The sequence below is a fragment of the Macaca thibetana genome, chromosome 2 (assembly GCF_024542745.1).
Source record: "Macaca thibetana thibetana isolate TM-01 chromosome 2, ASM2454274v1, whole genome shotgun sequence".
Taxonomy (NCBI): domain Eukaryota; kingdom Metazoa; phylum Chordata; class Mammalia; order Primates; family Cercopithecidae; genus Macaca; species Macaca thibetana.
In genome coordinates this window covers 73,756,256-73,779,345 of record NC_065579.1, presented here as the reverse complement: position 1 = coordinate 73,779,345, position 23,090 = coordinate 73,756,256, and the positions used below count along the sequence as shown (strand labels likewise).

Sequence of the window (23,090 nt, the reverse complement as noted above, 5' to 3'; positions counted from 1 at the left end):
TCACGAGGTCAGGAGATCGAGACCATCCTGGCTAACACGGTGAAACCCCGTCTCCACTAAAATACAAAAAAAATTAGCCGGGCATGGTGGCGGGCGCCTGTAGTCCCAGCTACTCGGGAGGCTGAGGCAGGAGAATGGCGTGAACCCAGGAGGCAGAACTTGCAGTGAGCCGAGATCGCGCCACTACACCCTAGCCTGGGGGACAGCGAGACTCCGTCTCAAAAAATAAAATAAGGCCGGGCGCGGTGGCTCAAGCCTGTAATCCCAGCACTTTGGGAGGCCGAGACGGGCGGATCACGAGGTCAGGAGATCGAGACCATCCTGGCTAACACGGTGAAACCCCGTCTCTACTAAAAAATACAAAAAACTAGCCGGGCGAGGTGGCGGGCGCCTGTAGTCCCAGCTACTCGGGAGGCTGAGGCAGGAGAATGGCGTGAACCCGGGAGGCGGAGCTTGCAGTGAGCCGAGATCGCGCCACTGCACTCCAGCCTGGGTGACAGAGCCAGACTCCGTCTCAAAAAAAAAATAAAATAAAATAAAATAAAATAAAATAAAATTTAAAAATTAAAAAAATTAAAAAAATTAAAAAGGCTGGGTGCAGTGGCTCACACCTGTAATCCTAGCACTTTGGGAGGCCAAGGTGGGTGGATAACCCGAGGTCAGGAGATCAAGACCAGCCTGGCCAGCATGGCGAAATCCCATCTCTATTAAAACTACAAAAATTAGCCAGGCATGGTGGTGCGTGCCTGTAATCCCAGCTACTCAGGAGGCTGAGGCAGGAGAATCACTTGAACTTGGGAGGCGGAGGTTGCAGTGAGCCGAGATCACACCACTACACTCCAGGCTGGGTGACAGAGACTCTGTCTCAGAAAACATAAAATAAATAAATAAATAAATAAATAAGATATAGAAAAGAAGAGGCAAAACTGCTACTTGCAGATGACATTATCTACCTTAAAAATTCTAAGACAGGTAAATTATTAGTAAGGTGGAAAGTTTAATTTAAACATACAAAAAGAAAACAGTATATAATAGGTCTATGAGAAGACCCCATTAACAAAAGCACATGATTATAAAATATAGGAACAGGTCGGGCACAGTGGCTCAGGCCTGTAATCTCAGCACTTTCAGAGGCCAAGGCAGATGGATCACCTGAGGTAAGGAGTTCCAGACCAGCCTGGCCAACATGGTGAAACCCTGTCTTCACTAAAAATACAAAAATGAGCCAGGCATGATGGCGCCTTGCCTGTAATCCCAGCTACTCAAGAGACTGAGGCTGGAGAATCGCTTGAACCCGGGAGGCAGAGGTTGCAGTAAGCCAAGATCATGCCACTGTACTCCAGCCTGGATGACAGAGCAAGACTCCATCTCAAAAAAAAAAGAAAAAAATTAAGTAATGAATCAAGCCATTCCATAACATATATCAAAGTTAACTATAATACTACAATAATTAAACCAATAGTGGTATGTGCAAAAATAGATCTCTCCCCTAAAATCAATGAAACAACAGAAAGTACCTATGCACATTGTGAAATTTAGTATATAACAGAGTTACCATTTCAAATCAGTGATAAAAGGACAATCTGTCCAATAATGGTATTAGAATAAATTTTGAAAAATAAAAAGTTGTGTCAGTACCTTATAAATGACTAAACCCCAAAATACCAGATTCACTGAAAAGATAATCACTTTAAAAGTTTCATAATAGGTCAGGCACAGTGGCTCACACCTACAATCCCAGCACTTAGAGAGGCCAAGGCAGGTGAGTCACTTGAGGTCACGAGTTTGGGACCAGCCTGGCCAATATGGCAAAACCCTGTCTCTACTAAAAATACAAAAATTAGCCAGGCATGGTGGCACATGCCTGTAATCCTAGCTACTTGGGAGGCTGAGGCAGGAGAATCACTTGAACCCAGGAGGCAGAGGCTGCAGTGAGCCAGGATCATGCCACTGCACACCAGCTTGGGCGACAGAGCAAGACACTGTCTCAAAAAACAAACAAAAATTAGCTGGGTGTTGTGGCGTGGGTGTTGTGGTGTGCACCTATAATCCTAGCTACTTAGGAGGCTGAGGCAGGAGGATTGTTAGAACCCAAGAGGCAAAGGTTGCAGTAAGACGAGATCACACCACTGGGTTCCACCCTGGGAAACAAAGCGAGACTCTGTCTCAAAAAAAAAAAAAAAAGTTGCATAATAGAAGAAAAATAGAATATTTTTAAATGAAAAATATCTACCTAAGACAGCAAGTCCAGAAACTATCAAGGAAATTCTTAAAAAGGGCAGATTTGATTAAATAAAAACAAAAAACTCCAGACTAGCAACAGATTGGGGAAATGCTGGCAAATTTAACAAAATGTCAATGTCCTGTCAACAAATTAATAAGAAAAATAATACAACAGCAAATGGGTAAAATAGGAATAAACAATCCAGAAGAAATATAAATTATCATTAATATATAAAAGATACTTGTAAAAATAAGTTACCATTTTTTTGCCAATCCGACAGTCAAAAATTTAAAAGACAGATAACATGCAATGGGAATATAAGGAAGAAGTTTCACTAGTCCTGCTGTTAAGAATGTAAATTAAGCTCTTTTGGGAAACAATATCAAATTTTGAGATAGGCATATCTTTGACTATATTTGCAAGAATATATACTAAATATAAGGAGATTCCTTCAACATTATTTGAAATAGTGAGTTGATGAAGACAACTTTAAATGTTCATCAACCCGAAAAAAGATTAAACATATTATGGTGGCTGGGTGCAATGGCTCATGCCTGTAATTCCTACACCCTGAGAGGCCGAGGCAGGAGAATCACTTGAGCACAGGAGTTGGAGACCAGCCCTGTCTCTACAAAATACAAAAAAAAAATTAGCTGAGCCTAGTGGTATGCACCGTAATCCCAGCTACTCAGGAGGCTAAGGTGGGAGGACAAGGTGGTTGAGGCTGCAAAGGACCTAGATCATGCCACTGCACTCCAGCGTAGGCAACAGAATCAGACTCTGTCTCTTAAAACAACAACAACAACAACAATTGTAGAACACTATATTACCAACTTTAAAGAGGTCTGTCTATCCTGGCATGGAAAGATGACCATGATTTTTTAAATCAAGTTGCAGATGCATGTGTGGAAATATGAACTCATTTATTGGAAAAATGAAAGGGTATGTCTATGTGTGTGTATGCACATATATATCTATACTTATAAATATACCGATATGATATGGAATATCCCAAACTGTTAACGATGGCTACCTCTAGAAAGTGGGAGCGAGACAGCCATAAAAAAGAATGAAATCACGTCTTCTAGACCAGCATGGATAGAATTGAAGGCCATTATCCCTAGTGAAAAAAATCAGAAACAGAAAGCCGGATACAACATAATCTCTTATAAGCAAGAGCTAAACAAAAGACACACATGGACATAAAGAGGGAATAACAGACATTGGAGACTACAAAAGGTGGGAGGGGCATGAGGGTTGAAAAATACCTATCGGGTACAGGTAATTTTCTAGGTTTTACTGTTTACTGTTCAGGTGATGGGTACACTAAGTGACCAGACTTCACCGCTACATGATATAAGCATGTAAGAAAGAAAGAAATTTGCACTTGTACCCTTTAAATATATAAAAATGAACTAATAAAATAAAATAAGGTGGGAGTGAGAGACTACAGGGGAACTTTATGTGTGTGTGTGTGTATATATAAAAATTTTTTTTTTGAGACAGGGTCTTAATCTGTTGCCCAGGCTGGAGTGCAGTGGTGCAATCACAGCTCACTGCAGCCTTGACTTCCTGGCCTCGGGTGATTCTCCCACCTCACCCTCCAAGTAGCTAGGATAACAGGCTAATTTTTTTGTAGAGATAGGGTTTCACCCCATTCAGCCCAGGCTGGTCTCCAACTCCTGCGCTCAAGTGATTCACCTACCATGACCTCCCAAAATGTTGGGATTACAGGCATGAACCACCGCACCCAGCCTCTTTCTGTATTTCTGTATTTTTAATATTTAGTTTTAGTGCCTTGCCTTTGTGATCTGTATTTGGCCACTGGTGTCATTTTTGTTTCTATTATCATTCTCAGTCACATTCCTACATAGGTTAGCTGTCAAGCACAGTGCTTGCAACATAGAGCAGACAGACAATAAATAATTGTTCCGTTCTTTCTGACATTTCCTCCTGAATACCTCATAAGCACCTCGAACTCAAAATTCAGGGAACTGTTTCAGCCAATAAATTAACTTCTCCCACAGATCTCTTCCACATTCCCCAGTCTCTCTTAAACAAGAAACCTATGATTGCCCAACTCCCGTCACCCCCATAAGACTACCTTTAATTCTACTGATACTACCCCTTAAAATTTCCACTGAATCCATATACTTTTTTCTCTCTCCTTAAAATCTCTCACCTGGGCCGGGTGCAGTGGCTCAAGCCTGTAATCCCAGCACTTTGGGAGGCCGAGACGGACGGATCACGAGGTCAGGAGATTGAGACCATCCTGGCTAACATGGTGAAACCCCGTCTCTACTAAAAAATACAAAAAACTAGCTGGGCGAGGTGGTGGGCACCTGTAGTCCCAGCTACTCGGGAGGCTGAGGCAGGAGAATGGCGTGAACCTGGGAGACGGAGCTTGCAGTGGGATGAGATTCGGCCACTGCACTCCAGCCTGGGCAACAGAGCGAGACTCTGTCTCAAAAAAAAAAAAAAAAAAAAAAAATCTCTCACCTGGACTACTTCAAAAGCCTCCAAATCAGTTTCACCCATCACCAATCCATCTCCCATACTGATTTCAAGTGTTATTTTTCTAAAATGGAAATCTGATTATGTATTTCTCTTACTTAAAATTTTCATCAATGAGAAAAAGTCTGAACTCTGCAGTATGACATTCAAGTGTCTTCACAATCTAGCCCCTATGAACTTTCTTGGCCTCATCTCTCACCAGTGCCTACTTCATACTTTATATCCTAATAAGGAATGAATATGAGACTAACAACCAAACTGATCTTAATTCTCCAAACTTAGTGGTTGTTTAATGCCTATAACACCCATCTAACATCATTATTCACCAGGCAAACTCCTAGTTATCCTTTAAAAGCCTCAGACATTTCCTCCAGGGAGGTTTCCATCATCCCAAACTCCTCCCCAATATCCATTCCTGCAAATACCTTACATACGTACTTCAAATTTAATTGTTTCTATTGTAACTCATGTCTTTCCCTCCGCAAGTCTCTTAGTTCCTTAAAGGCAGAGCCTTACCTATCTCTGCATTCTCTGCGCTACGACAGCATCATGTGCCTGGATTACAGATGTTCAACAATATTTACTAAACTCAGTTTGAATAATCTCTGGTAATATTTGAAATCTTAAGCAAGATCGGAATTTTTAAAATTCATGTTTAAAGTAGGCACATTTCAATCATAAAAAAAAAACAACAGACACTAAAATTGTAAAAGGGGGGTGGGAGTTGCATTCAAAAGCCATCATGAACTAAGGACCTCTGGGGAGAATTTTTCTATACAGAGTTGCTTCTTTCTCCTTTGCTTCCTCAGTTTCTGCTTCTTCACAACTTTCATTTGCACATTGTCAGTTCTGGCCTCATCAGACTCTCTCTGCAACTCCAGCTTCAGTTCCCAGTGCTGACCAATTTTATCTCCATATTATCTCATTCAAATTTCTGAGGGTTTTTTGTGTTTGGTTTTGGTTTTTTGGCACCAGGCTAGCATGCTCTATTTTTTTCTCTCTCTGGCCAAGCTATGGATAAGCTGCCCTAGGGTTAGGTGCCATGGCTGAAGCTCCAAGACCAATCAGCTAACATCCCCCCAACCCTCAAGATACTACTTGTATTTCCTCAGAACCATTACTAAAGTATGTTTCTAAAATAATCTTGCATTTCTTTCAAAAACAAGTCTTGCCAAGACTTGTTCACAGTAAGAAAAACTCTACATACTTCTTCACTGAAGCAGCTATTCCAAATATGCAAAGAGTTAACAATCTTTTATTTCTAGATGTGCACAGAAGGAATCCTCTGTATTGTTATTACTGCTTGGCAGCAGTGGTTTAAAAAGAACTTTTACAAGCTTTCTGCAAAAATTTCCATACACATATAATGTAAAGATACGAGCAGTCCAGATGTTGCCTTGGTAAAGTCTATCCCATAATTTCAATTAATTTTATATAAGGATAAGCACATACATTGACAGTTTATCACTAATTAGCAAAACCTGTTTCTCTTCCTCCAAACTAATAACACTAGGTAATAATTGAAGGCCCCTCACTGGAAACCTTCCTTGCTAGGAAACGACGAGTGCAGGCCATGAGAAAGGCATCTAACTAAGATGTGGTGTCCAATAAAATTGAATTTTCAGTGCTATTAATCTCTTGCTTAAAAATTAGATATAAATTGGTTGGGCAAGATGGTTCATGCCTGTAATCCCAGAACTTTGGGAGACCGAGGCGGGCAGATCACTTGAGGTCAGGAGTTCGAGACCAACCTGGCGAACATGGTGAAAACCCGTCTCTACTAAAACACAAAAATTAGCTGGGCGTGGTGGCGCACGCCTGTAGTCCCAGCTACTCAGGAGGCAGAGGCAGGAGAATCTCTTGAACCTGGGAGATGGAGTTTGCAATGAGCTGAGATCACGCCACTGCACTCCAGCCCGGGCGACAGAGCGAGACTCCATCTCCAAAAAAATAAATAAATAAAATAAAATAAAAATAAAAACTAGAAAAAAATTAAATGTTATTTGATCTAGAGATAACACGTTTTCACTGAGATCAAGCTTAACAGAATAACACTATACACACCTTTGAAAAGAGAGGGCAATTTATTCACTAAAAAATGCTGGCTATTAAATGAGTCAACATTCACTGGAAGGAAATATTGTTAGAAAAGGGTAGTGGAGCCAGGTACGGTGGCTCACACCTGTAATCCCAGCACTTTGAGAGGGTGAGGCAGGAGGATCACTTGAGCCCAGGAGTTTGAGATCAGCCTGGGCAACACAGTGAGAACTTGTCTCTATATAAAAAAGAAAGAAAGAAAGAAAAGGGTAGAGGGATAGAGGAAATGCTATGTAATAATGGCCCTTCAGAAGATTGGAGAGAAAAGAAAACTTTTTCAAATGCAGAATGTTCTTACATTTCTTGGAATAAAGGAAGCATTTTCTATTTTAAAATCAGGTAGGTGTTCTAGTTAGCCAACCTGTTTATTAACTATCCTTGTCCGTGACTCATTTTAGCTTCATCTATATTAATGAGCAGCTGACTATGTAATACCACAATCATCAGTTTAGACTATACAAACACATAATCTTAACAGATCTAATTTCAGAGGACAGAAATTTGGTACAATTTAGAGTGCTGATACTGTCTTTAAATGAGGCTTGAAATGAAGGTACCATTAGAAAGCTTTCACTGAACAAAGACCAGTATACAATGGGCAAGAGGTTATCTGTGCCTCAGCAAAATTTCACAGATTTTAGAAGACAATGTTACCTTGAATGTCTTCGAAAATTTTTAGTCAAACACTACAGAAGCTGTATGTCCTTATTCTCTTCTTTTTAATAACTGGAGCAATAAGCTAAGATAATTTGCTATCTAAATTCATGAAGTACAGCAAGACTTTGATTTCTTCTCAAAGGAGAAGTTTACAACGATTTTCATTTACTAACTAGGCCTATTTACATGTGTCAAACTAATATAAATGGGAAAATAGAAAGAAGCACTAATTTCTTACCTTTCATAGACTCATTGGAGAAGATGATCTCAATTTAATAAGCCAAGAATTTACTGAAAGCCTTAGGGCCAGGCGCAGTGGCTCATGCCTGTAATCCCAGCACTTTGGGAGGCCGAGGCGAGCGCATCATTTGAGGCCAGGAGATCAAGACAAGCCTGGCCAACATGATGAAACCCCGTCTCTACTAAAAATACAAAAATTAGCCCGGTGTGGTGGCGCATGCCTGTAATACCAGCTACTGGGGAGGCTAAGGCAAGTGAACTGCTTGAACCCAGGAGGCAGAGGGTGCAGTGAGCCAAGATCATGCCACTGCACTCCAGCATGGGTAACAGGGTAAGACCCTGTCTCAAAAACCAACAAACAAAAACAAAATAAAATAAAGTGAAACATCTCATTCATCAAATTACAAGGGTTTTTAAAAAAAGCAAAGGAAGCTTTTTTCTCACCTTGCAAAGTTCATGGCTGACCATCCTCAAGTCAAAACAGTTCTTGTGACAACTACAAACTTTAAAAAAATATACACAGATTTCTTGGTACTGATTTAAAATCAAAATCTCCTTATTCAATTTTACCTGTTTAAACACAAAGGTATCATACTGTCCTATATAACTCCAATAAACTACTCCTGCATACAGTCAGGCTAACAATAAACAGAGGCCAGAGGCTTCATGGCAGCAAACTAGTAAGTCCTTACATCAAATCAACACAACATTTAGGGGCTTAGATTTTCTTTGAAATCAAAACAAGAGAGGCAGTTTGAGAGTTTGCTATCTTCACTGATCCTCTCAGGAATGTAAAAGTATGCACTACAATTTCAACCTACCACTGCTTGAGTTTTTTAAAGCAATTTACTTCTACCTGGACAAGCAGTAAGGCAAGTCAAAGTAGCTGGGTTTTTTGTGACTTCTCAGTCTCAAACCTTTATGGTCACACTAACATTTCACATTTCTAATGCTCCTAAACATAATTATCTCAAAAAAAAAAAAAAAAAAATTCAAACCACAACTGAATTTAAAGGAAGGGGACACTTTGCGTCACTGACAGAAAATGATTTAACACAATGAACTCAAAACTGGGTTTTTTCTTGTAACCATAGTAAGAGTGAAGATCAGAGAATTTAAAACTGCAACTAGGCTAGTCTCACTTTGCAGTATCTCACCCTATCGGGTAGTCGTTGAAACAACACCGAGAAAGAAAGGCTCACAAAATTTTGATTTACACACATGCAACTTAATCTTGACGAGACATAAGTACCCACTGCACGTCCCTGAAAACGCATCGACTTGATTCTTAAATACAACCCCTATGTCTAATATACTGGCAGTGCAGATACACTACGTGAACACAACGGGGATGAAGATATATCTAAGAGAACAAGAGGCGTTAGGCCTGCTGGTAATCAAAACGGCCAGCTAACTGAAGTAGTCCCGTTTTCTATCCCCACAGCAAACAGAGTTAACTAAAGCACCGCTTGGAATCCTCAACTCGCAACCCCAAATACACCCAGACTTAAGGATGCAAGGCCACTACAAAGCTCTCAGTAGACGAGTCTCTCGTCCACACCAGGTGCACCTACTCTATCCCTTAGGTTCCTCCTCGGACCCTACTCTGGCCCCTTGGGTCCCCGCACTGCCATACCTGGGTACCCCTCCAGTCCTGCGTCCCCTTGCTTCGCCCCCACCCCCATCACTTCGTCATTCGCCCTGAGTCACCGGAGCCGCCCGCCCGCCCAGCCCAACCCGCCTACAACACCTCCAGCCCCTCACCCTCCCCTCCTCCATGCCGAGTGGAGCCGGCCTGTCCCCTCCCGCCCACCGCCCTGCCCCAGGACACTCACCCGCGGTAGTAGGCTTTCACCCGGACCTGGTGGGAATGGTCCCCGCTGCCGCCGCCTGCGACCGTGTGGGACATGGTGCTGCTGTCCCTCTGAGTCGGCATCTCCTCACTCCCCCGCCTCAACACTGGAGGCCGGGGGTGCGGGGGGGCGCTCCGGACCCCGTGGGGGACTCCGCCGCCCGCGCCTGTCGGAGAGCCGCGGCCGTCAGCCCACCTACCTGCCCACCTCGCCCGCAGCGCCGACCCAAGGGTCGCCTCGCCGGAGCAGCCGGAACCGCGCGGCTCCTCCCACTCCCCGTAGGCGCCGCCGCCTCTACAGCCGCCCGGGCCCAGGACACCTCCTGCGTCGGTCCCTCCCACTTCGCTCGCTCCAAAGGCCCACATTCCGGGGTAGGGCGGGCGCAACCATCTAGCCAGCTCAAGGAGCCTCAATGCCGGGCTGAACCATCCTTACGGGGGCAGAGAAAGGAGACAGAGGGAATGGGAGACGCTGCTTATGGCATCAAACAGGCCAGGAGGGGTGCTTTCACGCGAGCTGTGAAAGAGACAATGACCAGCTCTAGATCACTAAAGTCTCTTCCCTGGAGGAACAATGGTAGGGACAAATTCTACGACACCTCACCCTAGCCTCGCAACTTGGTCACGCCTGCGGTCGGCCGACTTGGCACCCGGGATAGATTTGCGTGCAGGTTTCTGGGATTTGGAGTCCTCATGGCATTCTGGGACTTGAGGTTCCTTGCGCGTAGGGTTCCGCGCCTTCCCGTTGGTGAAGTCTCTCTCTCCAGCGTGCTCCCTGGAGCTGTTGGGGTGGAAAACCTGGATCCAGCTTGGGCATCTGAAGGTCCTGGAAATGACTGGGCTTTCTCACGTTCTAGACTTTATTATCTGATTAAGTCTCCCATCTTCTAATTGCATAAATCGTCTAAATTATACATGTCTTTTTGGGGAACAAGAATTTGGTTACCTGCTCAGCGTAACCTCTTTTATGGAAATAATTTAATAACATATGTAACAAATATAATAAAGGAAGAAAGTCAACCAGAAGATAGGATGAAAAACCGATTTTTCTTATTTGGGGGCCCCCATATCTAGGCCCTTGTAGACTGCCCTTGCATGGAACAAGAGCATAATGAATACTTACCCAATCAAGTCAGTCAATCCAAGAGCATTTCATTCTGTTAAAAACTGGCTTACCAAGGATTAGAAAGAATCGTCCTTGTAACCTAGTCTCTGACTTTCCTAGGATGTTGGCTCTGACACATAATTTACACTGCAACTACAGGTAGCATGAATCCAGCCCCTACAGCAGTCCTGGTGCTGAACGAGTTGGAATAATCAAAGAAATAGCTTTCTTTACGATGATAAAATAGGCTTGGGGGACTGAGTCATCAGTTATGTGTGACATTTTAGCGTGGTACGACATCCTCCAACTGCTACAGACTTGGATTATATACTCTTACTAAAAATTCCCCTTGAGTCAGGCAAAGGGCTACATGCCTGTAGTCCCAGCCTTTGAGAGGCTGAGGCAGGAGGATCACTTGAGCCCAGGAGTTCAAGGCCAGCCTGAGCAACATGGTGAGACCCCATCTCTTAAACAGACAAACAAAAATCCCATTGAAAACTTGGTATCAGGTTTTCACCAATTGGAGACCTGCATCAGCATGTTTAATACAGAGGGATTAACTATGGAATATACGTTATTTCTAGTGGAAAATTTAGCAGGCTTGTGACAAATTTGTAATGCTGTAGAAAAAGAAATTTATGTCATATAGGGAGTGAAAATGTATAGAGAAATGAAAGGTAAGACATGGAAAATGTTCTTGATCATGATTCCTTAGCATTTTGAAAAATCCTTCTTCATTGACCTCATAGCATGCTTTGAAGGTGACCATTGTTTCCAGAGGAGGCTTACTGCTTACTTTGTCAGCTATGAGAATCTGTACATATTGATAATTTGCATCAATACCACTGTATAAATAAGTTTTCTTTCTCTGAAAGATGGAGCTTTACTTGTGATTATCAGGGAAAGCATTTTTTGTTTTCATTTTTTTAGAGATGGAGACTCACTATGATGCTTAGGCTGGAGTGCAGTGGCTAGTCACAAATGCGCTCATAGCACACTACAGTCTTAAACTTCTTGACTCAAGCAATCCTCCCACCACAGCCTCCTGAGTAGCTGGGACTACAGGTGCATTCCACCATACCTGAATAACATTTTTTTGTTTTAAAGTCTATCTTTTCTGATAGTAATATAGCCACTACAGCTCCCTTAAGGTTGCTGTTTAGATGGTATATCTTTTTTTTTTTGAGATGGAGTCTCATTCTGTTGCCCAGGCTGGAGTGCAGTGGCATGATCTCAGCTCACTGCAACCTCCACCTCCCAGGTTCAAGCGATTCTCCTGCCTCAGCCTCCTGAGTAGCTAGGATTACAGGCACACACCACCATGCCTGGCTAATTTTTGTATTTTTAGTAGAGCCGGGGTTTTGCCATGTTGGCCAGGGTGGTCTCAAACTCCTGACCTCAGGTGATGCGCCTGCCTTAGCCTCTCAAAGTGCTGTGATTACAGATGTGAGCCACTGTGCCCAGCCAGTATATCTTTAAAAAAAAAAATTTTTTTTTCTTTGGCTGGGCACGGTGGCTCACGCCTGTAATCCCAGCACTTTGGGAGGCTGAGACAGGCGGATCACAAGGTCAGGAGATCGAGACCATCCTGGCTAACATGGTGAAACCCCGTCTCTACTGAAAATACAAAAATTAGCCGGGCGCAGTGGCAGGCACCTGTAGTCCCAGCTACATGGGAGGCTGAGGCAGGAGAATGACGTGAACCCAGAAGGCGGAGCTTGCAGTGAACCGAGATTGCCCCACTGCACTTCAGCCTAGGCGATGGAGAGAGACTCCGTCTCAAAAAAAAAAAAAAAAAAAATTAACTTACCATCTGTTTGCATCTTTAAATCTAAAGTGTATATCCTGTATATATAATATCACACCATTGGAACTTGTTTTATTATCCAGTCTGACAATCTCCATCTTTGGTTAAGTTATTTAATTTGGCCTGGCACAGTGGCTCATGCCTGTAATCCCAGCACTTTGGGAGGTTGAGGTGGGTGGATCATTTCAGGTCAGGAGTTCAAGACCAGCCTGGCCAACATGGAGAAACCCCGTCTCTACTAAAAATACAAAAGTTAGTCGGGCGTGGTGGCATGTGCCTGTAATCCCAGCTACTCGGGAGGCTGAGGCAGGAGAATCGCTTGAGCCCGGGAGGCAGAGGTTGTGGTGAGCAGAGATCACGCCACTGCACTCCAGTCTGGGCAACAGCGTGAGAACCTGTCCCAAACAAACAAACAAACAAACAAAAGTTATTTGGCCGAGTGCAGTGGCTCACACCTGTAATCCCAGCACTTTGGGAGGCCAAGGAGGGGGTGGATCACCTGAAGTCAGGAGTTCGAGACCAGCCTGGCCAATATGGTGAAACCCTATCTCTACTACAAAAATGAGCCCGGTGTGATGGTGGCCACTTGTAATCCCAGCTACTCAGGAGGCTGAAGCAGGAGAATCACTTGAACCTGGGAGGCAGAGGGTGCAGTGAGCCAAGATCGCACCATTGCACTCCAGCCTGGGCAACAAGAGTGAAACTCCATCTTAAAAAAAAAAAAAAGTTATTTAATTCATTTAATTTTTATGTATTTATGTGACTGGAATTTCATCTACCATTTTACTCTTTGTTTTCTATGTCTCATGTGTTTTTTGTTCCTCTATTACTCTTTACTGCTTCCCTTTGCATGAATATTTTCTGGTGGATGATTTTAATACCTTCAATGACTTTCTAAACATACATATTTTGAGTTATTTTCTTAGTAACTGCTCTAGGGCTTAGATTATACTTTTTTTTTTTTTAGATGGAGTCTCGCTCTGTTGCCCAGGCTGGAGTGCAGTGGCATGATCTCGGCTCACTGCAACTTCTGCCTCTCAGGTTCATGCCATTCTCCTGCCTCAGCCTCCTGAGTAGCTGGGACTACAGGGGCCCGCCACCACGCCCGGCTAATTTTTTGTATTTTTTAGTAGAGATGGGGTTTCACTGTGTTAGCCAGGATGGTCTTGATCTCCTGACCTCGTGATCTGCCTGTCTCAGCCTTCCAAGGTGCTGGGATTATAGGTGTGAGCCACCATGCCCGGCCCTAGATTATACTTTTTAAACATATCAGGATCTACCTCAAATTTATGCTAATTAATTCCAATGAGATATAGAAATATTACTTCTATGTAATGATTCCTCCCTCCCATATTGCTAATATTTTTGTAATATATATTACATATATATGTTACAAACCAAACAGTTGTTATAATTATTTATGTAATTTTATGTATTTTAAAGAAGCTAAGACAAGACAAGAAAGCAAGCATATATTTATAGAGCTTGTTATGTTAACCTTTTTATTCACCATTTCTAGTGCTCTTCATTTCTTTTCGTAGATTAGTTACCATCTGGTATTATTTCCTTACACCAATACAGTTTTATTCCTACCTGCCTTCTCTGTGAAGTTATTGTCAAATATGTCACATATCTATATGTTATCGATCCAAAAATACAATTATATTCATATGTGAATGAGTTAAGGAAAGAAAGGAGAAAAAATATGTAATTATACACACTCATAATTATTTACATAATTACCTTTACCACTGTTATTTTTTTCTTTTCTTTTTCCATGTAGATTTGATTTACTGTCTGAGGTAACTTGCTTTCAGCTTGAAGAACTTCTTTTCGTGTTCTTACGAGGTGTGTTGGCTCACAGCAAGTTCTCTCAGTTGTTGCTTATCTGAAGATGTCTTAATTTCGTCTCCATTTTAAAAATATAGTTTTGCTGGGCAGGGCGCAATGGCTCATGTCTGTAATCCTAGCACTTTGAGAGGCCAAGGTGGGTGGATTGCCTGAGCTCAGGAGTTGGAGACTAGCCGGGGCAACACAGTGAAAGCCCGTCTCTACTAAAAAAATATATATATACAAAAAATTAGCCAGGCATGGTGGTGTGCACCTGTAGTCCTAGCTATTCGGGAGGCTGAGGCAGGAGAATTGCTTGAACCTGGGAGGCAGAGCTTGCAGTGAGCCGAGATTGCACCACTGCACTCTAGCCTGGGCAACAGAGTGAGATTCGATCTCTTAAAAAAATAAATAAATAAAAAATAAAAATAAATAAAAAGATAGTTTTGCTGAATACAAGATTCTTGGTCATGTTTTTTTCTTTCAGCACTTTGAAATGTCTGCTTTCTGGCCTCCAACATTTCTGATGAGAAGTCAGCTATTAATCTTACTAGGGTTCCCTTGTACATGAGCCATGTTTCTCTTGCTGACTTCAAGATTCTCTTTGTTTTTCAACATTTTGCTCTTGACATGTCTGTGTTTACATCTCTTTGCATTTATCCTACTTTAGTGTTTGCTGAGTTCCTTAGATGTTTGTTTACATTAAACTTTTTCATCAAATTTGGGAAGTTTTCAGCTATTATTTCTTCAGATATTTTTTGTTTATTTTTCTCTTCTATCCTGCTGGTATCCCTTTATGCATATATTGGTGCACATAATGGTGTTCCACATTTTCTTGATGTACTGTTCATTTTTTCCCTCCTTTTTCCCTCTCTCTTCTTCAGAATATATTCACTGATTACGTCTTCTGCTAGTTCAAATCTCGTGTTGAGCCCCTACAGTGAATTTTTTTTTTTTTTTTTTTTTGAGACATAGTTTTGCTTTTGTCACCCAGGCTGGAATGCAGTGGAGCGATCTTGGCTCATTGCAACCTCCACCACCTGGGTTCAAGAGATTCTCCAGCCTCAGCCTCCCGAATAGCTGGAATTACAGGCATCTGCCACCACGCCCAGCTAATTTTTGTATTTTTAGTAGAAACAGCATTTCACTATGTTGTCCAGGCTGGTCTTGAACTCCCAACTTCAAGTGGTCCACCAGCCTTGGCCTCCCAAAGTGTTGGGATTACAGGCATGAGCCACCACACACAACCAAATTTTTTATTTCTGTACTTTTCAACTCTAGATTTTATATTTGGTTCTTTTTTGTTTTAAACTTTCTCTTTATTGATATTCTCCATTTGGTAAAACATTTTCATCAGACTTTTCTTTAATTTTTATTTATTTATTTATTTAAGATGGAGTTATGCTCTGTTGCCCAGGCTGGAATGCAGTGGCGTGATCTTGGCTCACTGCAAACTCTGCCTCCCAGGTTCAAGTGATTCTCCTGCCTCAGCCTCCTGAGTAGCTGGGATCACAGGTGCTCACCACTGCGCCTGGCTAATTTTTGTATTTTTTAGTAGAGACAGGGTTTCACCATGTTGGCCAGACTGGTCTCAAACTCCTGACCTCATGATCCACCCACCTTGGCCTCCCAAAGTGCTGGGATTACAGGTGTGAGCCACCGCGCCCAGCCTCTTTCTTTAATTTTTAAAGCATAGTTTTCTTGAGTTCTTTAAATGTATTTATAATAACTGCTTTGAAGTCTTTATCTGCTAGGCCCAATATCTGTGTCCTCTCAAGGCAGTTTCTGTGTGAAGGGGTCACACTTTTCTGTTTCTGTGTCTTACAATTTTTTTGTTGTACGCTGTACATTTCCATTCAGCAACTCTGGATACTGACCCCTGGCTCCAGGGCTTGTTGTCGTTGTTGTTTGCTTGTTTATCTGTTTAGTGACTTGGCTAGACTAGTTCAGCAAAGTCTATGTCCCCCACAGTGTGCGGCCTCTCATGGTGCTCCTCAGAAAAGTACAGTTTTGCAATTTTCTGTCACCCTGACTCTCTCCTCCTCTCCTCCTCCTTCCTCAGGGATGACAGTGGGTTTTTTTTGTTTTGTTTTGTTTTTAGATGGAGTCTTGCTCTGTCATCCAGGCTAGATGGAGTGCAGTGGCGCAATCTTGGCTCACTGCAAGCTCCACCTCCTGGATTCACGCCATTCTCCTGCCTCAGTCTCCCGAGTAGCTGGGGCTACAGGCGCCCGCCACCATGCCCGGCTAATTTTTTTTTTTTTTTTTTTTTTGTATTTTTAGTAGAGACGGGGTTTTAGCATGTTAACCAGGATGGTCTTGATCTTCTGACCTCGTGATCCACCCGCCTCGGTCCCCCAAAGTGCTGGGATTACAGGCGTGAGCTCCTGTCCGACAGTGGTTTTAACCAGGTTCTCTGACTTTTTTCCTCATCTCCCTGTAAAGTTTTTGGATGGTTTATCTTTGTTAATATCACTCCCAGCTGTTAGCCTCTACTAATTACTAGCTGATTGCTCCAGTGTTTTTGACATTGTCCTATGGCATAAATTGCTCCACAGACTGATCCAACAGTCATTGTTTATTTATAATTTTCACAAGTTATGATTATTTTACTGGGGAAAATGTCTACTGAGTTCATCATGTCTTCGTACTGGAAGTGCTCTGATGTTAATTTTTAAAGTCAGTATGATATAGTTAAAATAGATATAAGGCAGAAAGAATTATGCATACAGGATGATCAAGGCACAGAAATTATGTCATTTTTGGTAACAAAATACTGGAAACTCTTGCGCTATCGCTTTAGTTTAAAGAAGACAGGATTGAATAAAAGGGTATAAAAGGAACCTTGCAGGCGGGCGCGGTGGCTCACGCCTGTAATCTCAGCGCTTTGGGAGGCCAAGGTGGGCGGATCATGAGGTCAGGAGATCAAGATCATCCTGGCTAACATGGTGAAATCCCGTCTCTACTAAAAACACAAAAAAAATTAGCCGGGCGTGGTGGCGGGCGCCTGTAGTCCCAGCTACTCCGGAGGCTGAGGCCGGAGAATGGCGTGAACCCGGGAGGCGGAGCTTGCAGTGAGCTGAGATCGTGCCACTGCACTCCAGCCTGTGCGACAGAGCAAGACTTGGTCTCAAATAAATAAATAAATAATAAATAAATAAATAAATAATTTAAAAAAAAGGAACCTCGCATAACATTAATCATATCTTCAGGAAATTTGGTTTCCTTTCTACAAATTCAGCTGTTTTACCAAGAAAATAGCTAACCACAATAGGTAGACCTCTATATTCAGTCTTAATTAACTTTACCAGTATACCATGCAGCGAGGATCAAATATAAAAATGTGTTTGCGGCCGGGCGCGGTGGCTCAAGCCTGTAATCCCAGCACTTTGGGAGGCCGAGACGGGCGGATCACGAGGTCAGGAGATCGAGACCATCCTGGCTAACCCGGTGAAACCTCGTCTCTACTAAAAAAATACAAAAAACTAGCCGGGCGAGATGGCAGGCGCCTGTAGTCCCAGCTACTCGGGAGGCTGAGGCAGGAGAATGGCGTAAACCCGGGAGGCGGAGCTTGCAGTGAGCTGAGATCTGGCCACTGCACTCTAGCCTGGGCCACAGAGTCAGACTCCGTCTCAAAAAAAAAAAACAAACAAAAAAAAAAAAAAATGTGTTTGCTATGTTCCTTATATCTTTAAAATTTTGCCACTGGCTCCTTGATGACTGTTTCTCAACTGAGAATCAAATGATATAAAATGGGAAGCCAATGGTAGACACTTTGAACAAGCCTCACAGCCCGTTTTATTTCTGCTGTACTTAAAATGGTGCTTACTTAAACCCTCAACTTCACAGAAGCCTATCACCCTTAACCCAGCATTCTTCAGCGGTTACACAGAGCATGTGATAATGTCATAAAAAGGAGAGAACAGTATTTAACTACAAGTCAATTATTTGAAGGGATTTTGCGATCTTGTGGAAATAAGCATTGGGCACTGGACTGAATTATTCTTGCCATTGCTCACTGTGATACCTTTAATAGGAGAAAATTAATGAATTGATGCTCATTAATCCCATAGGCTTAAGAGATTTTAAATGTTTTGGCCAAGATTCTCATTTTATAATCATCAGAGCAGTTGTCCTAATGTGGAGCAAAGAAATAACCTAGTTGGAGAATGGTGAATGAGAAAATAAGCAATAGACACAGGTCCTGTGTGTTTTTTTTTTTTTTTTTTTTTTTTAGACAGAGTCTCGCTCTGTCACCCAGGCTGGTGTGTAGTGGCGCCATCTCAGCTCACTGCAACCTCCACCTCCTGGGTTCAAGCATTTCTCCTGCCTCAGCCTGCCGAGTAACTGGGATTACAGGTGCCCACCACCATGCCCGACTAATTTTGGTGTTTTTAGTAGAGATGGGGTTTCAGCATGTTGGCCAGGCTGGTCTTGAACAGCTGACCTCAAGTGATCCACCCGCCTCAGCTTCCTAAACGGCTGGGATTACAGGTATGAGCTAGGGAGCCCAGCAAGTGATCATTTCTTTCTTTCTTTTTCTTTTTTTTCTTTGAGACGGAGTTTTGCTCTTGTCACCCAGGCTGGAGTGCAATGGTGCAATCTCGGCTTACTGCAACCTCCATCTCCCGGCTTCAAGTGATTCTTCTGCCTCAGCCTCGCGAGTAGCTGGGATTACAGGTGTGTGCCACCAGGCCTGGCTAATTTTGTATTTTTAGTAGAGACAGAGTTTCTCCATGTTCGTCAGGCTGATCTTGAACTCCCAACCTCAGGTGATCTGCCTGCCTCGGCCTCCCAAAGTGCTGGGACTACAAGCATTAGCCACCGTGCCCAGTCAATCATCTCTCAATGCAATCATGCATTGCTTAATAACAGGAATATGTTCTGAGAAACTTGTTGTTTGGTGATTTCATCATGGTGTGAACATTGTGTGTAGAGTGTACTTAAAGAAACCTTGATGGTACATCCTCCTATACACCTAGACTAAATGGTATAGCCTATTGCTTTTAGGTTACATATCTGTACAGTATGTTACTATAGTGAATGCTGTAGGCAACTGTAACACAATGGCAAGTATTTTTGTATATCTAAACATACCTAAACATTAAAAAGGTAATTCATTGCACTATAATGTTAGGATGACTATGGCGTCACTAGGCAATAGGAATTATCAGGTATGGACCACTGTCCTGTATGCAGTCCATCATTGACCAAAACATCATTATAAAGCATAGGACTATATCATATTCATTGTTTTACTTAAGCTTCAGGGCAGAAGCTGTGACCAGAAATGACCAAAATTTCTTACTGGAGTTTTGACAGCTGAAGTTCATGAGAGAATTTCGTTTTTTTTCTATTAATTAATCTTACTGAGTTAGCATAGATAGCAAACAAACACATGTCCCCATGACTTCCTTGCCTCCTTTTTTCGCTTCGTCTCCTATCCTCTTCACCAGTCCACTGATGTTGCCAACTTTATCTGTAAGCCATCTCTGAGTACTCCCTTCACTCCTTTACTCCCTTCACTCCTTTACATTATAGAGAGTACTTTTTTACATTATAAGGGAGTACTTTATATAGACTTTTTTACATTATAGTTACCCAATCTTACACTACAGATGATGACATACAGCAGTTTGAGCCTTAATCTGTTTTGCCTTTGAAATATAATTGCTTTACTTCGAATTTATTTATTTATTTATTTTTGAAACGGAGTCTTGCTCTGTCACCCAGGCTGGAGTGCAGTGGCATGATCTCGGCTTCCTGCAACCTCCACCTCCCAGGTTCAAGGGATTCTCCTGCCTCACCTCCTGAGTAACTGGGACTACAGGCACAGCGCCCCCACGCTTTGGTAAGTTTTGTATTTTTATTAGAGATGGGGTTTCACCATATTCACCAGGCTGGTCTCGAGCTTCTGACCTCAGGTGATCCTCCCGCCTTGGCCTCCCAAACTGCTGGGATTACAGGCATTAGCCACCACGCCCGGCCCTTTACTTTGAATTTATTTATTTATTTATTTATTTATTTTATTTTATTTTATTTTATTTTTTTGAGACGGAGTCTCACGCTGTTGCCCAGGCTGGAGTGCAGTGGCGCGATCTCGGTTCACTGCAAGCTCCACCTCCCGGGTTCCCGCCATTCTCCTGCCTCAGCCTCCTGAGTAGCTGGGACTACAGGCGCCCGCCACCGCGCCCGGCTAATTTTTTGTATTTTTAGTAGAGACGGGGTTTCACTGTGGTCTCGATCTCCTGACCTTGTGATCCGCCCGCCTCGGCCTCCCAAACTGCTGGGATTACAGGCATTAGCCACCACGCCCGGCCCTTTACTTTGAATTTAAAGTAATATAAAAAATTAATGTCGTATGTTCCCTGATAATCACAGAAAGGGGAGTTCATTTATTGATGCCAGTGACACATATCCCTGTCTTTATATACAGAGGATCCACTGGTTATCCTGAAATGCCCACCCTAACTCAATCCCCACTATCCTTGCCTGACTTTCGCTTCCCTTCTCTAGGACCTATCGACAAACTAACCTTTGCACCCAGGCTGTTGGGTGTCCATTATCTTCACTCTTTCTCTTCCTCTGTACTCCTGCTCTGTAATCTGTTTATACACCAGTTACAGTACATATTGCATAGTATCATAGTACTTTCTTTTCTTTTCGATACGGAATTTCACTCTTATTGCCCAGGCTGGAGTGTAATGGTGTGATCTCAGCTCACTGAAACCTCTGCCTCCCAGGTTCAAGTGATTCTCTTGTCTTAGCCTCCCAAGTAGCTGGGATGTTAGGCACCCGCCACCACGCCCAGCTAATTTTTGTATTTTTAGTAGAGACGGGGTTTCACCATGTTAGCCAGGCTGGTCTCGATTTCCTGATCTGGTGATCTGCCCACCTCTGTCTCCCAAAGTGCTGGGATTACAGGTGTGAGCTACCGCACCCGGCCTGTACTTTATTTTCTTGTGGGCACATCTACAAAGCTGAAACTGTAATTTGTTCATCTTTCTGCCCCCCATACCTAGCACATAATAGGTGTTGAATAACATCTGTTGACACTGAACAATACCACTTTGCTACATTTTCCTTATCTGTAAGATAAGGGTAATAACATTCTTTATTTAATAAGGATTTCCTGAGGTGGGATTAATTGTTTAATTCTTAAAATGTAAAGTAGGACAGTCTGGGTGCGGTGGCTCATGCCTGTAATCCCAGAACTTTGGGAGGCAGGTGGGTGGATTACATGAGGTCAGGAGATTGAGACCAGCCTCACCAACATGGTGAAATCCCATCTCTACCAAAAATACAAAAGAATTAGCTGGGCATGGTGGGAGGCGCCTGTAATCCCAGTTACTCGGGAGGTTGAGGCAGGACAATCATTTGAACCCGGGGGGCAGAGGTTGCAGTGAGCCAAGACCACGCCATTGCACTTCAGCCTGGGCAACGAGAGCGAAACTCTGTCTCAAAAAAAAAAAAAAAAAGTAAAGTAGAACAATGTTAATGCAAAAAAAAAGAAGTGAAAGAAGAGATTTGTTTTACTGAACCACAGATGGGGGGTTCCATTAACCACAGGAGTCAACAGTTAAAAAAAAGAATTATGGAACACTCATTTAATGAAAGCCACTGAATACTAAAAGAAGTCTAAGAAACCTCGAGATAATTGACTCTTACAGGGTTAACTTGTGTCAAGCACTATGCCCTCTGCATTTTTTTCAAGAAAGTTACAATCCAGATGTGATGTCAGATCACATACTAGTGAAGAGAAAAAATGCAAAATAGTGCCAGCTATGTGTCAGTAAATTATAAATTGCGATAGCACATAAGTCTACCTCATCTTCTTTGATAACTCTTCTTATTTGCTTTGAGAACCCGCTTGTGTCGGGCTAGACTAAAAGGCACAAAGTAGACTAATAAAATGACATGCTGAAAGAGTTTGTACCATGTACACGGTCACTAACAACAATTAACCAAAACATGTAAGCCACCCTCCAATTTATTTTTATTTTTTATTTTTATTTTTTGAGACTGAGTCTGGCTCTGTTGCCCAGGCTGGAGTGCAGTGGCCAGATCTCAGCTCACTGCAAGCTCCGCCTCCCGGGTTTACGCCATTCTCCTGCCTCAGCCTCCGGAGTAGCTGGGACCACAGGCGCCCGCCACCTCGCCCGGCTAGTTTTTTTTGTATTTTTTAGTAGAGACGGGGTTTCACCGTGTTAGCCAGGATGGTCTCGATCTCCTGACCTTGTGATCCGCCCGTCTCAGCCTCCCAAAGTGCTGGGATTACAGGCTTGAGCCACCGTGCCCGGCTGCCACCCTCCAATTTAAAAAGGCAAACGTGTTTTTGAGGATGGCACATTCAAAGAAAATATAAACCTAGTCCAGAGTCGGTGGCTCCCAGCACTTTGGGAGGCCCAGGCAGAAGGAGCCTAAGAATTGGAGACCAGCCTTGCCAATATGGTGAGACCTCGCCTCTACAAAATAATGTAAAAAAACAAAAACAAACAAACAAAAAACATTACCAGCCTGGACAACATGGTGAAACTCTTGTCTCTACAAAAAATAGAAAAATTAGCCGGGGATGGTGGCTCGCACCTCTAGTCCCAGCTACTTGGAAGAATGAGGCATGAGAATCATTTGAGCCCGGGCAGCAGAGGCTGCGGTGAGCCACTGTACTCCAGCCTGGGCAACACAGTGAGACCCTGTCTCAAAAAAACCTACAAAAACATTAGCCAAGCGTGGTGGGGCGCTCCTGTAGTCCCAGTCCTTCCCT

The 23,090-nt window shown here is 42.9% G+C and overlaps 2 protein-coding genes across 3 annotated transcripts in view; both read right to left on the bottom strand.

The window, feature by feature from the left end:
• The window catches only part of PRKCI (protein kinase C iota), an 84,706-nt gene extending 74,792 nt beyond the window's left edge, over positions 1-9,914 (bottom strand). The window contains exon 1 of one of the 2 annotated variants that reach the window (XM_050778268.1): positions 9,568-9,914. In XM_050778268.1, coding sequence (XP_050634225.1) covers positions 9,568-9,668 — 101 coding nt within the window. In that variant the 5' untranslated portion in view covers positions 9,669-9,914. Of the gene's footprint in view, positions 1-8,176; positions 8,610-9,567 lie in introns of those variants that run through there. The other variant, XM_050778269.1, reaches the window with a different exon arrangement.
• The window catches only part of GPR160 (G protein-coupled receptor 160), a 305,594-nt gene that overhangs the window by 114,973 nt on the left and 167,531 nt on the right, over positions 1-23,090 (bottom strand). The gene's annotated exons all lie outside the window — the stretch shown is intronic.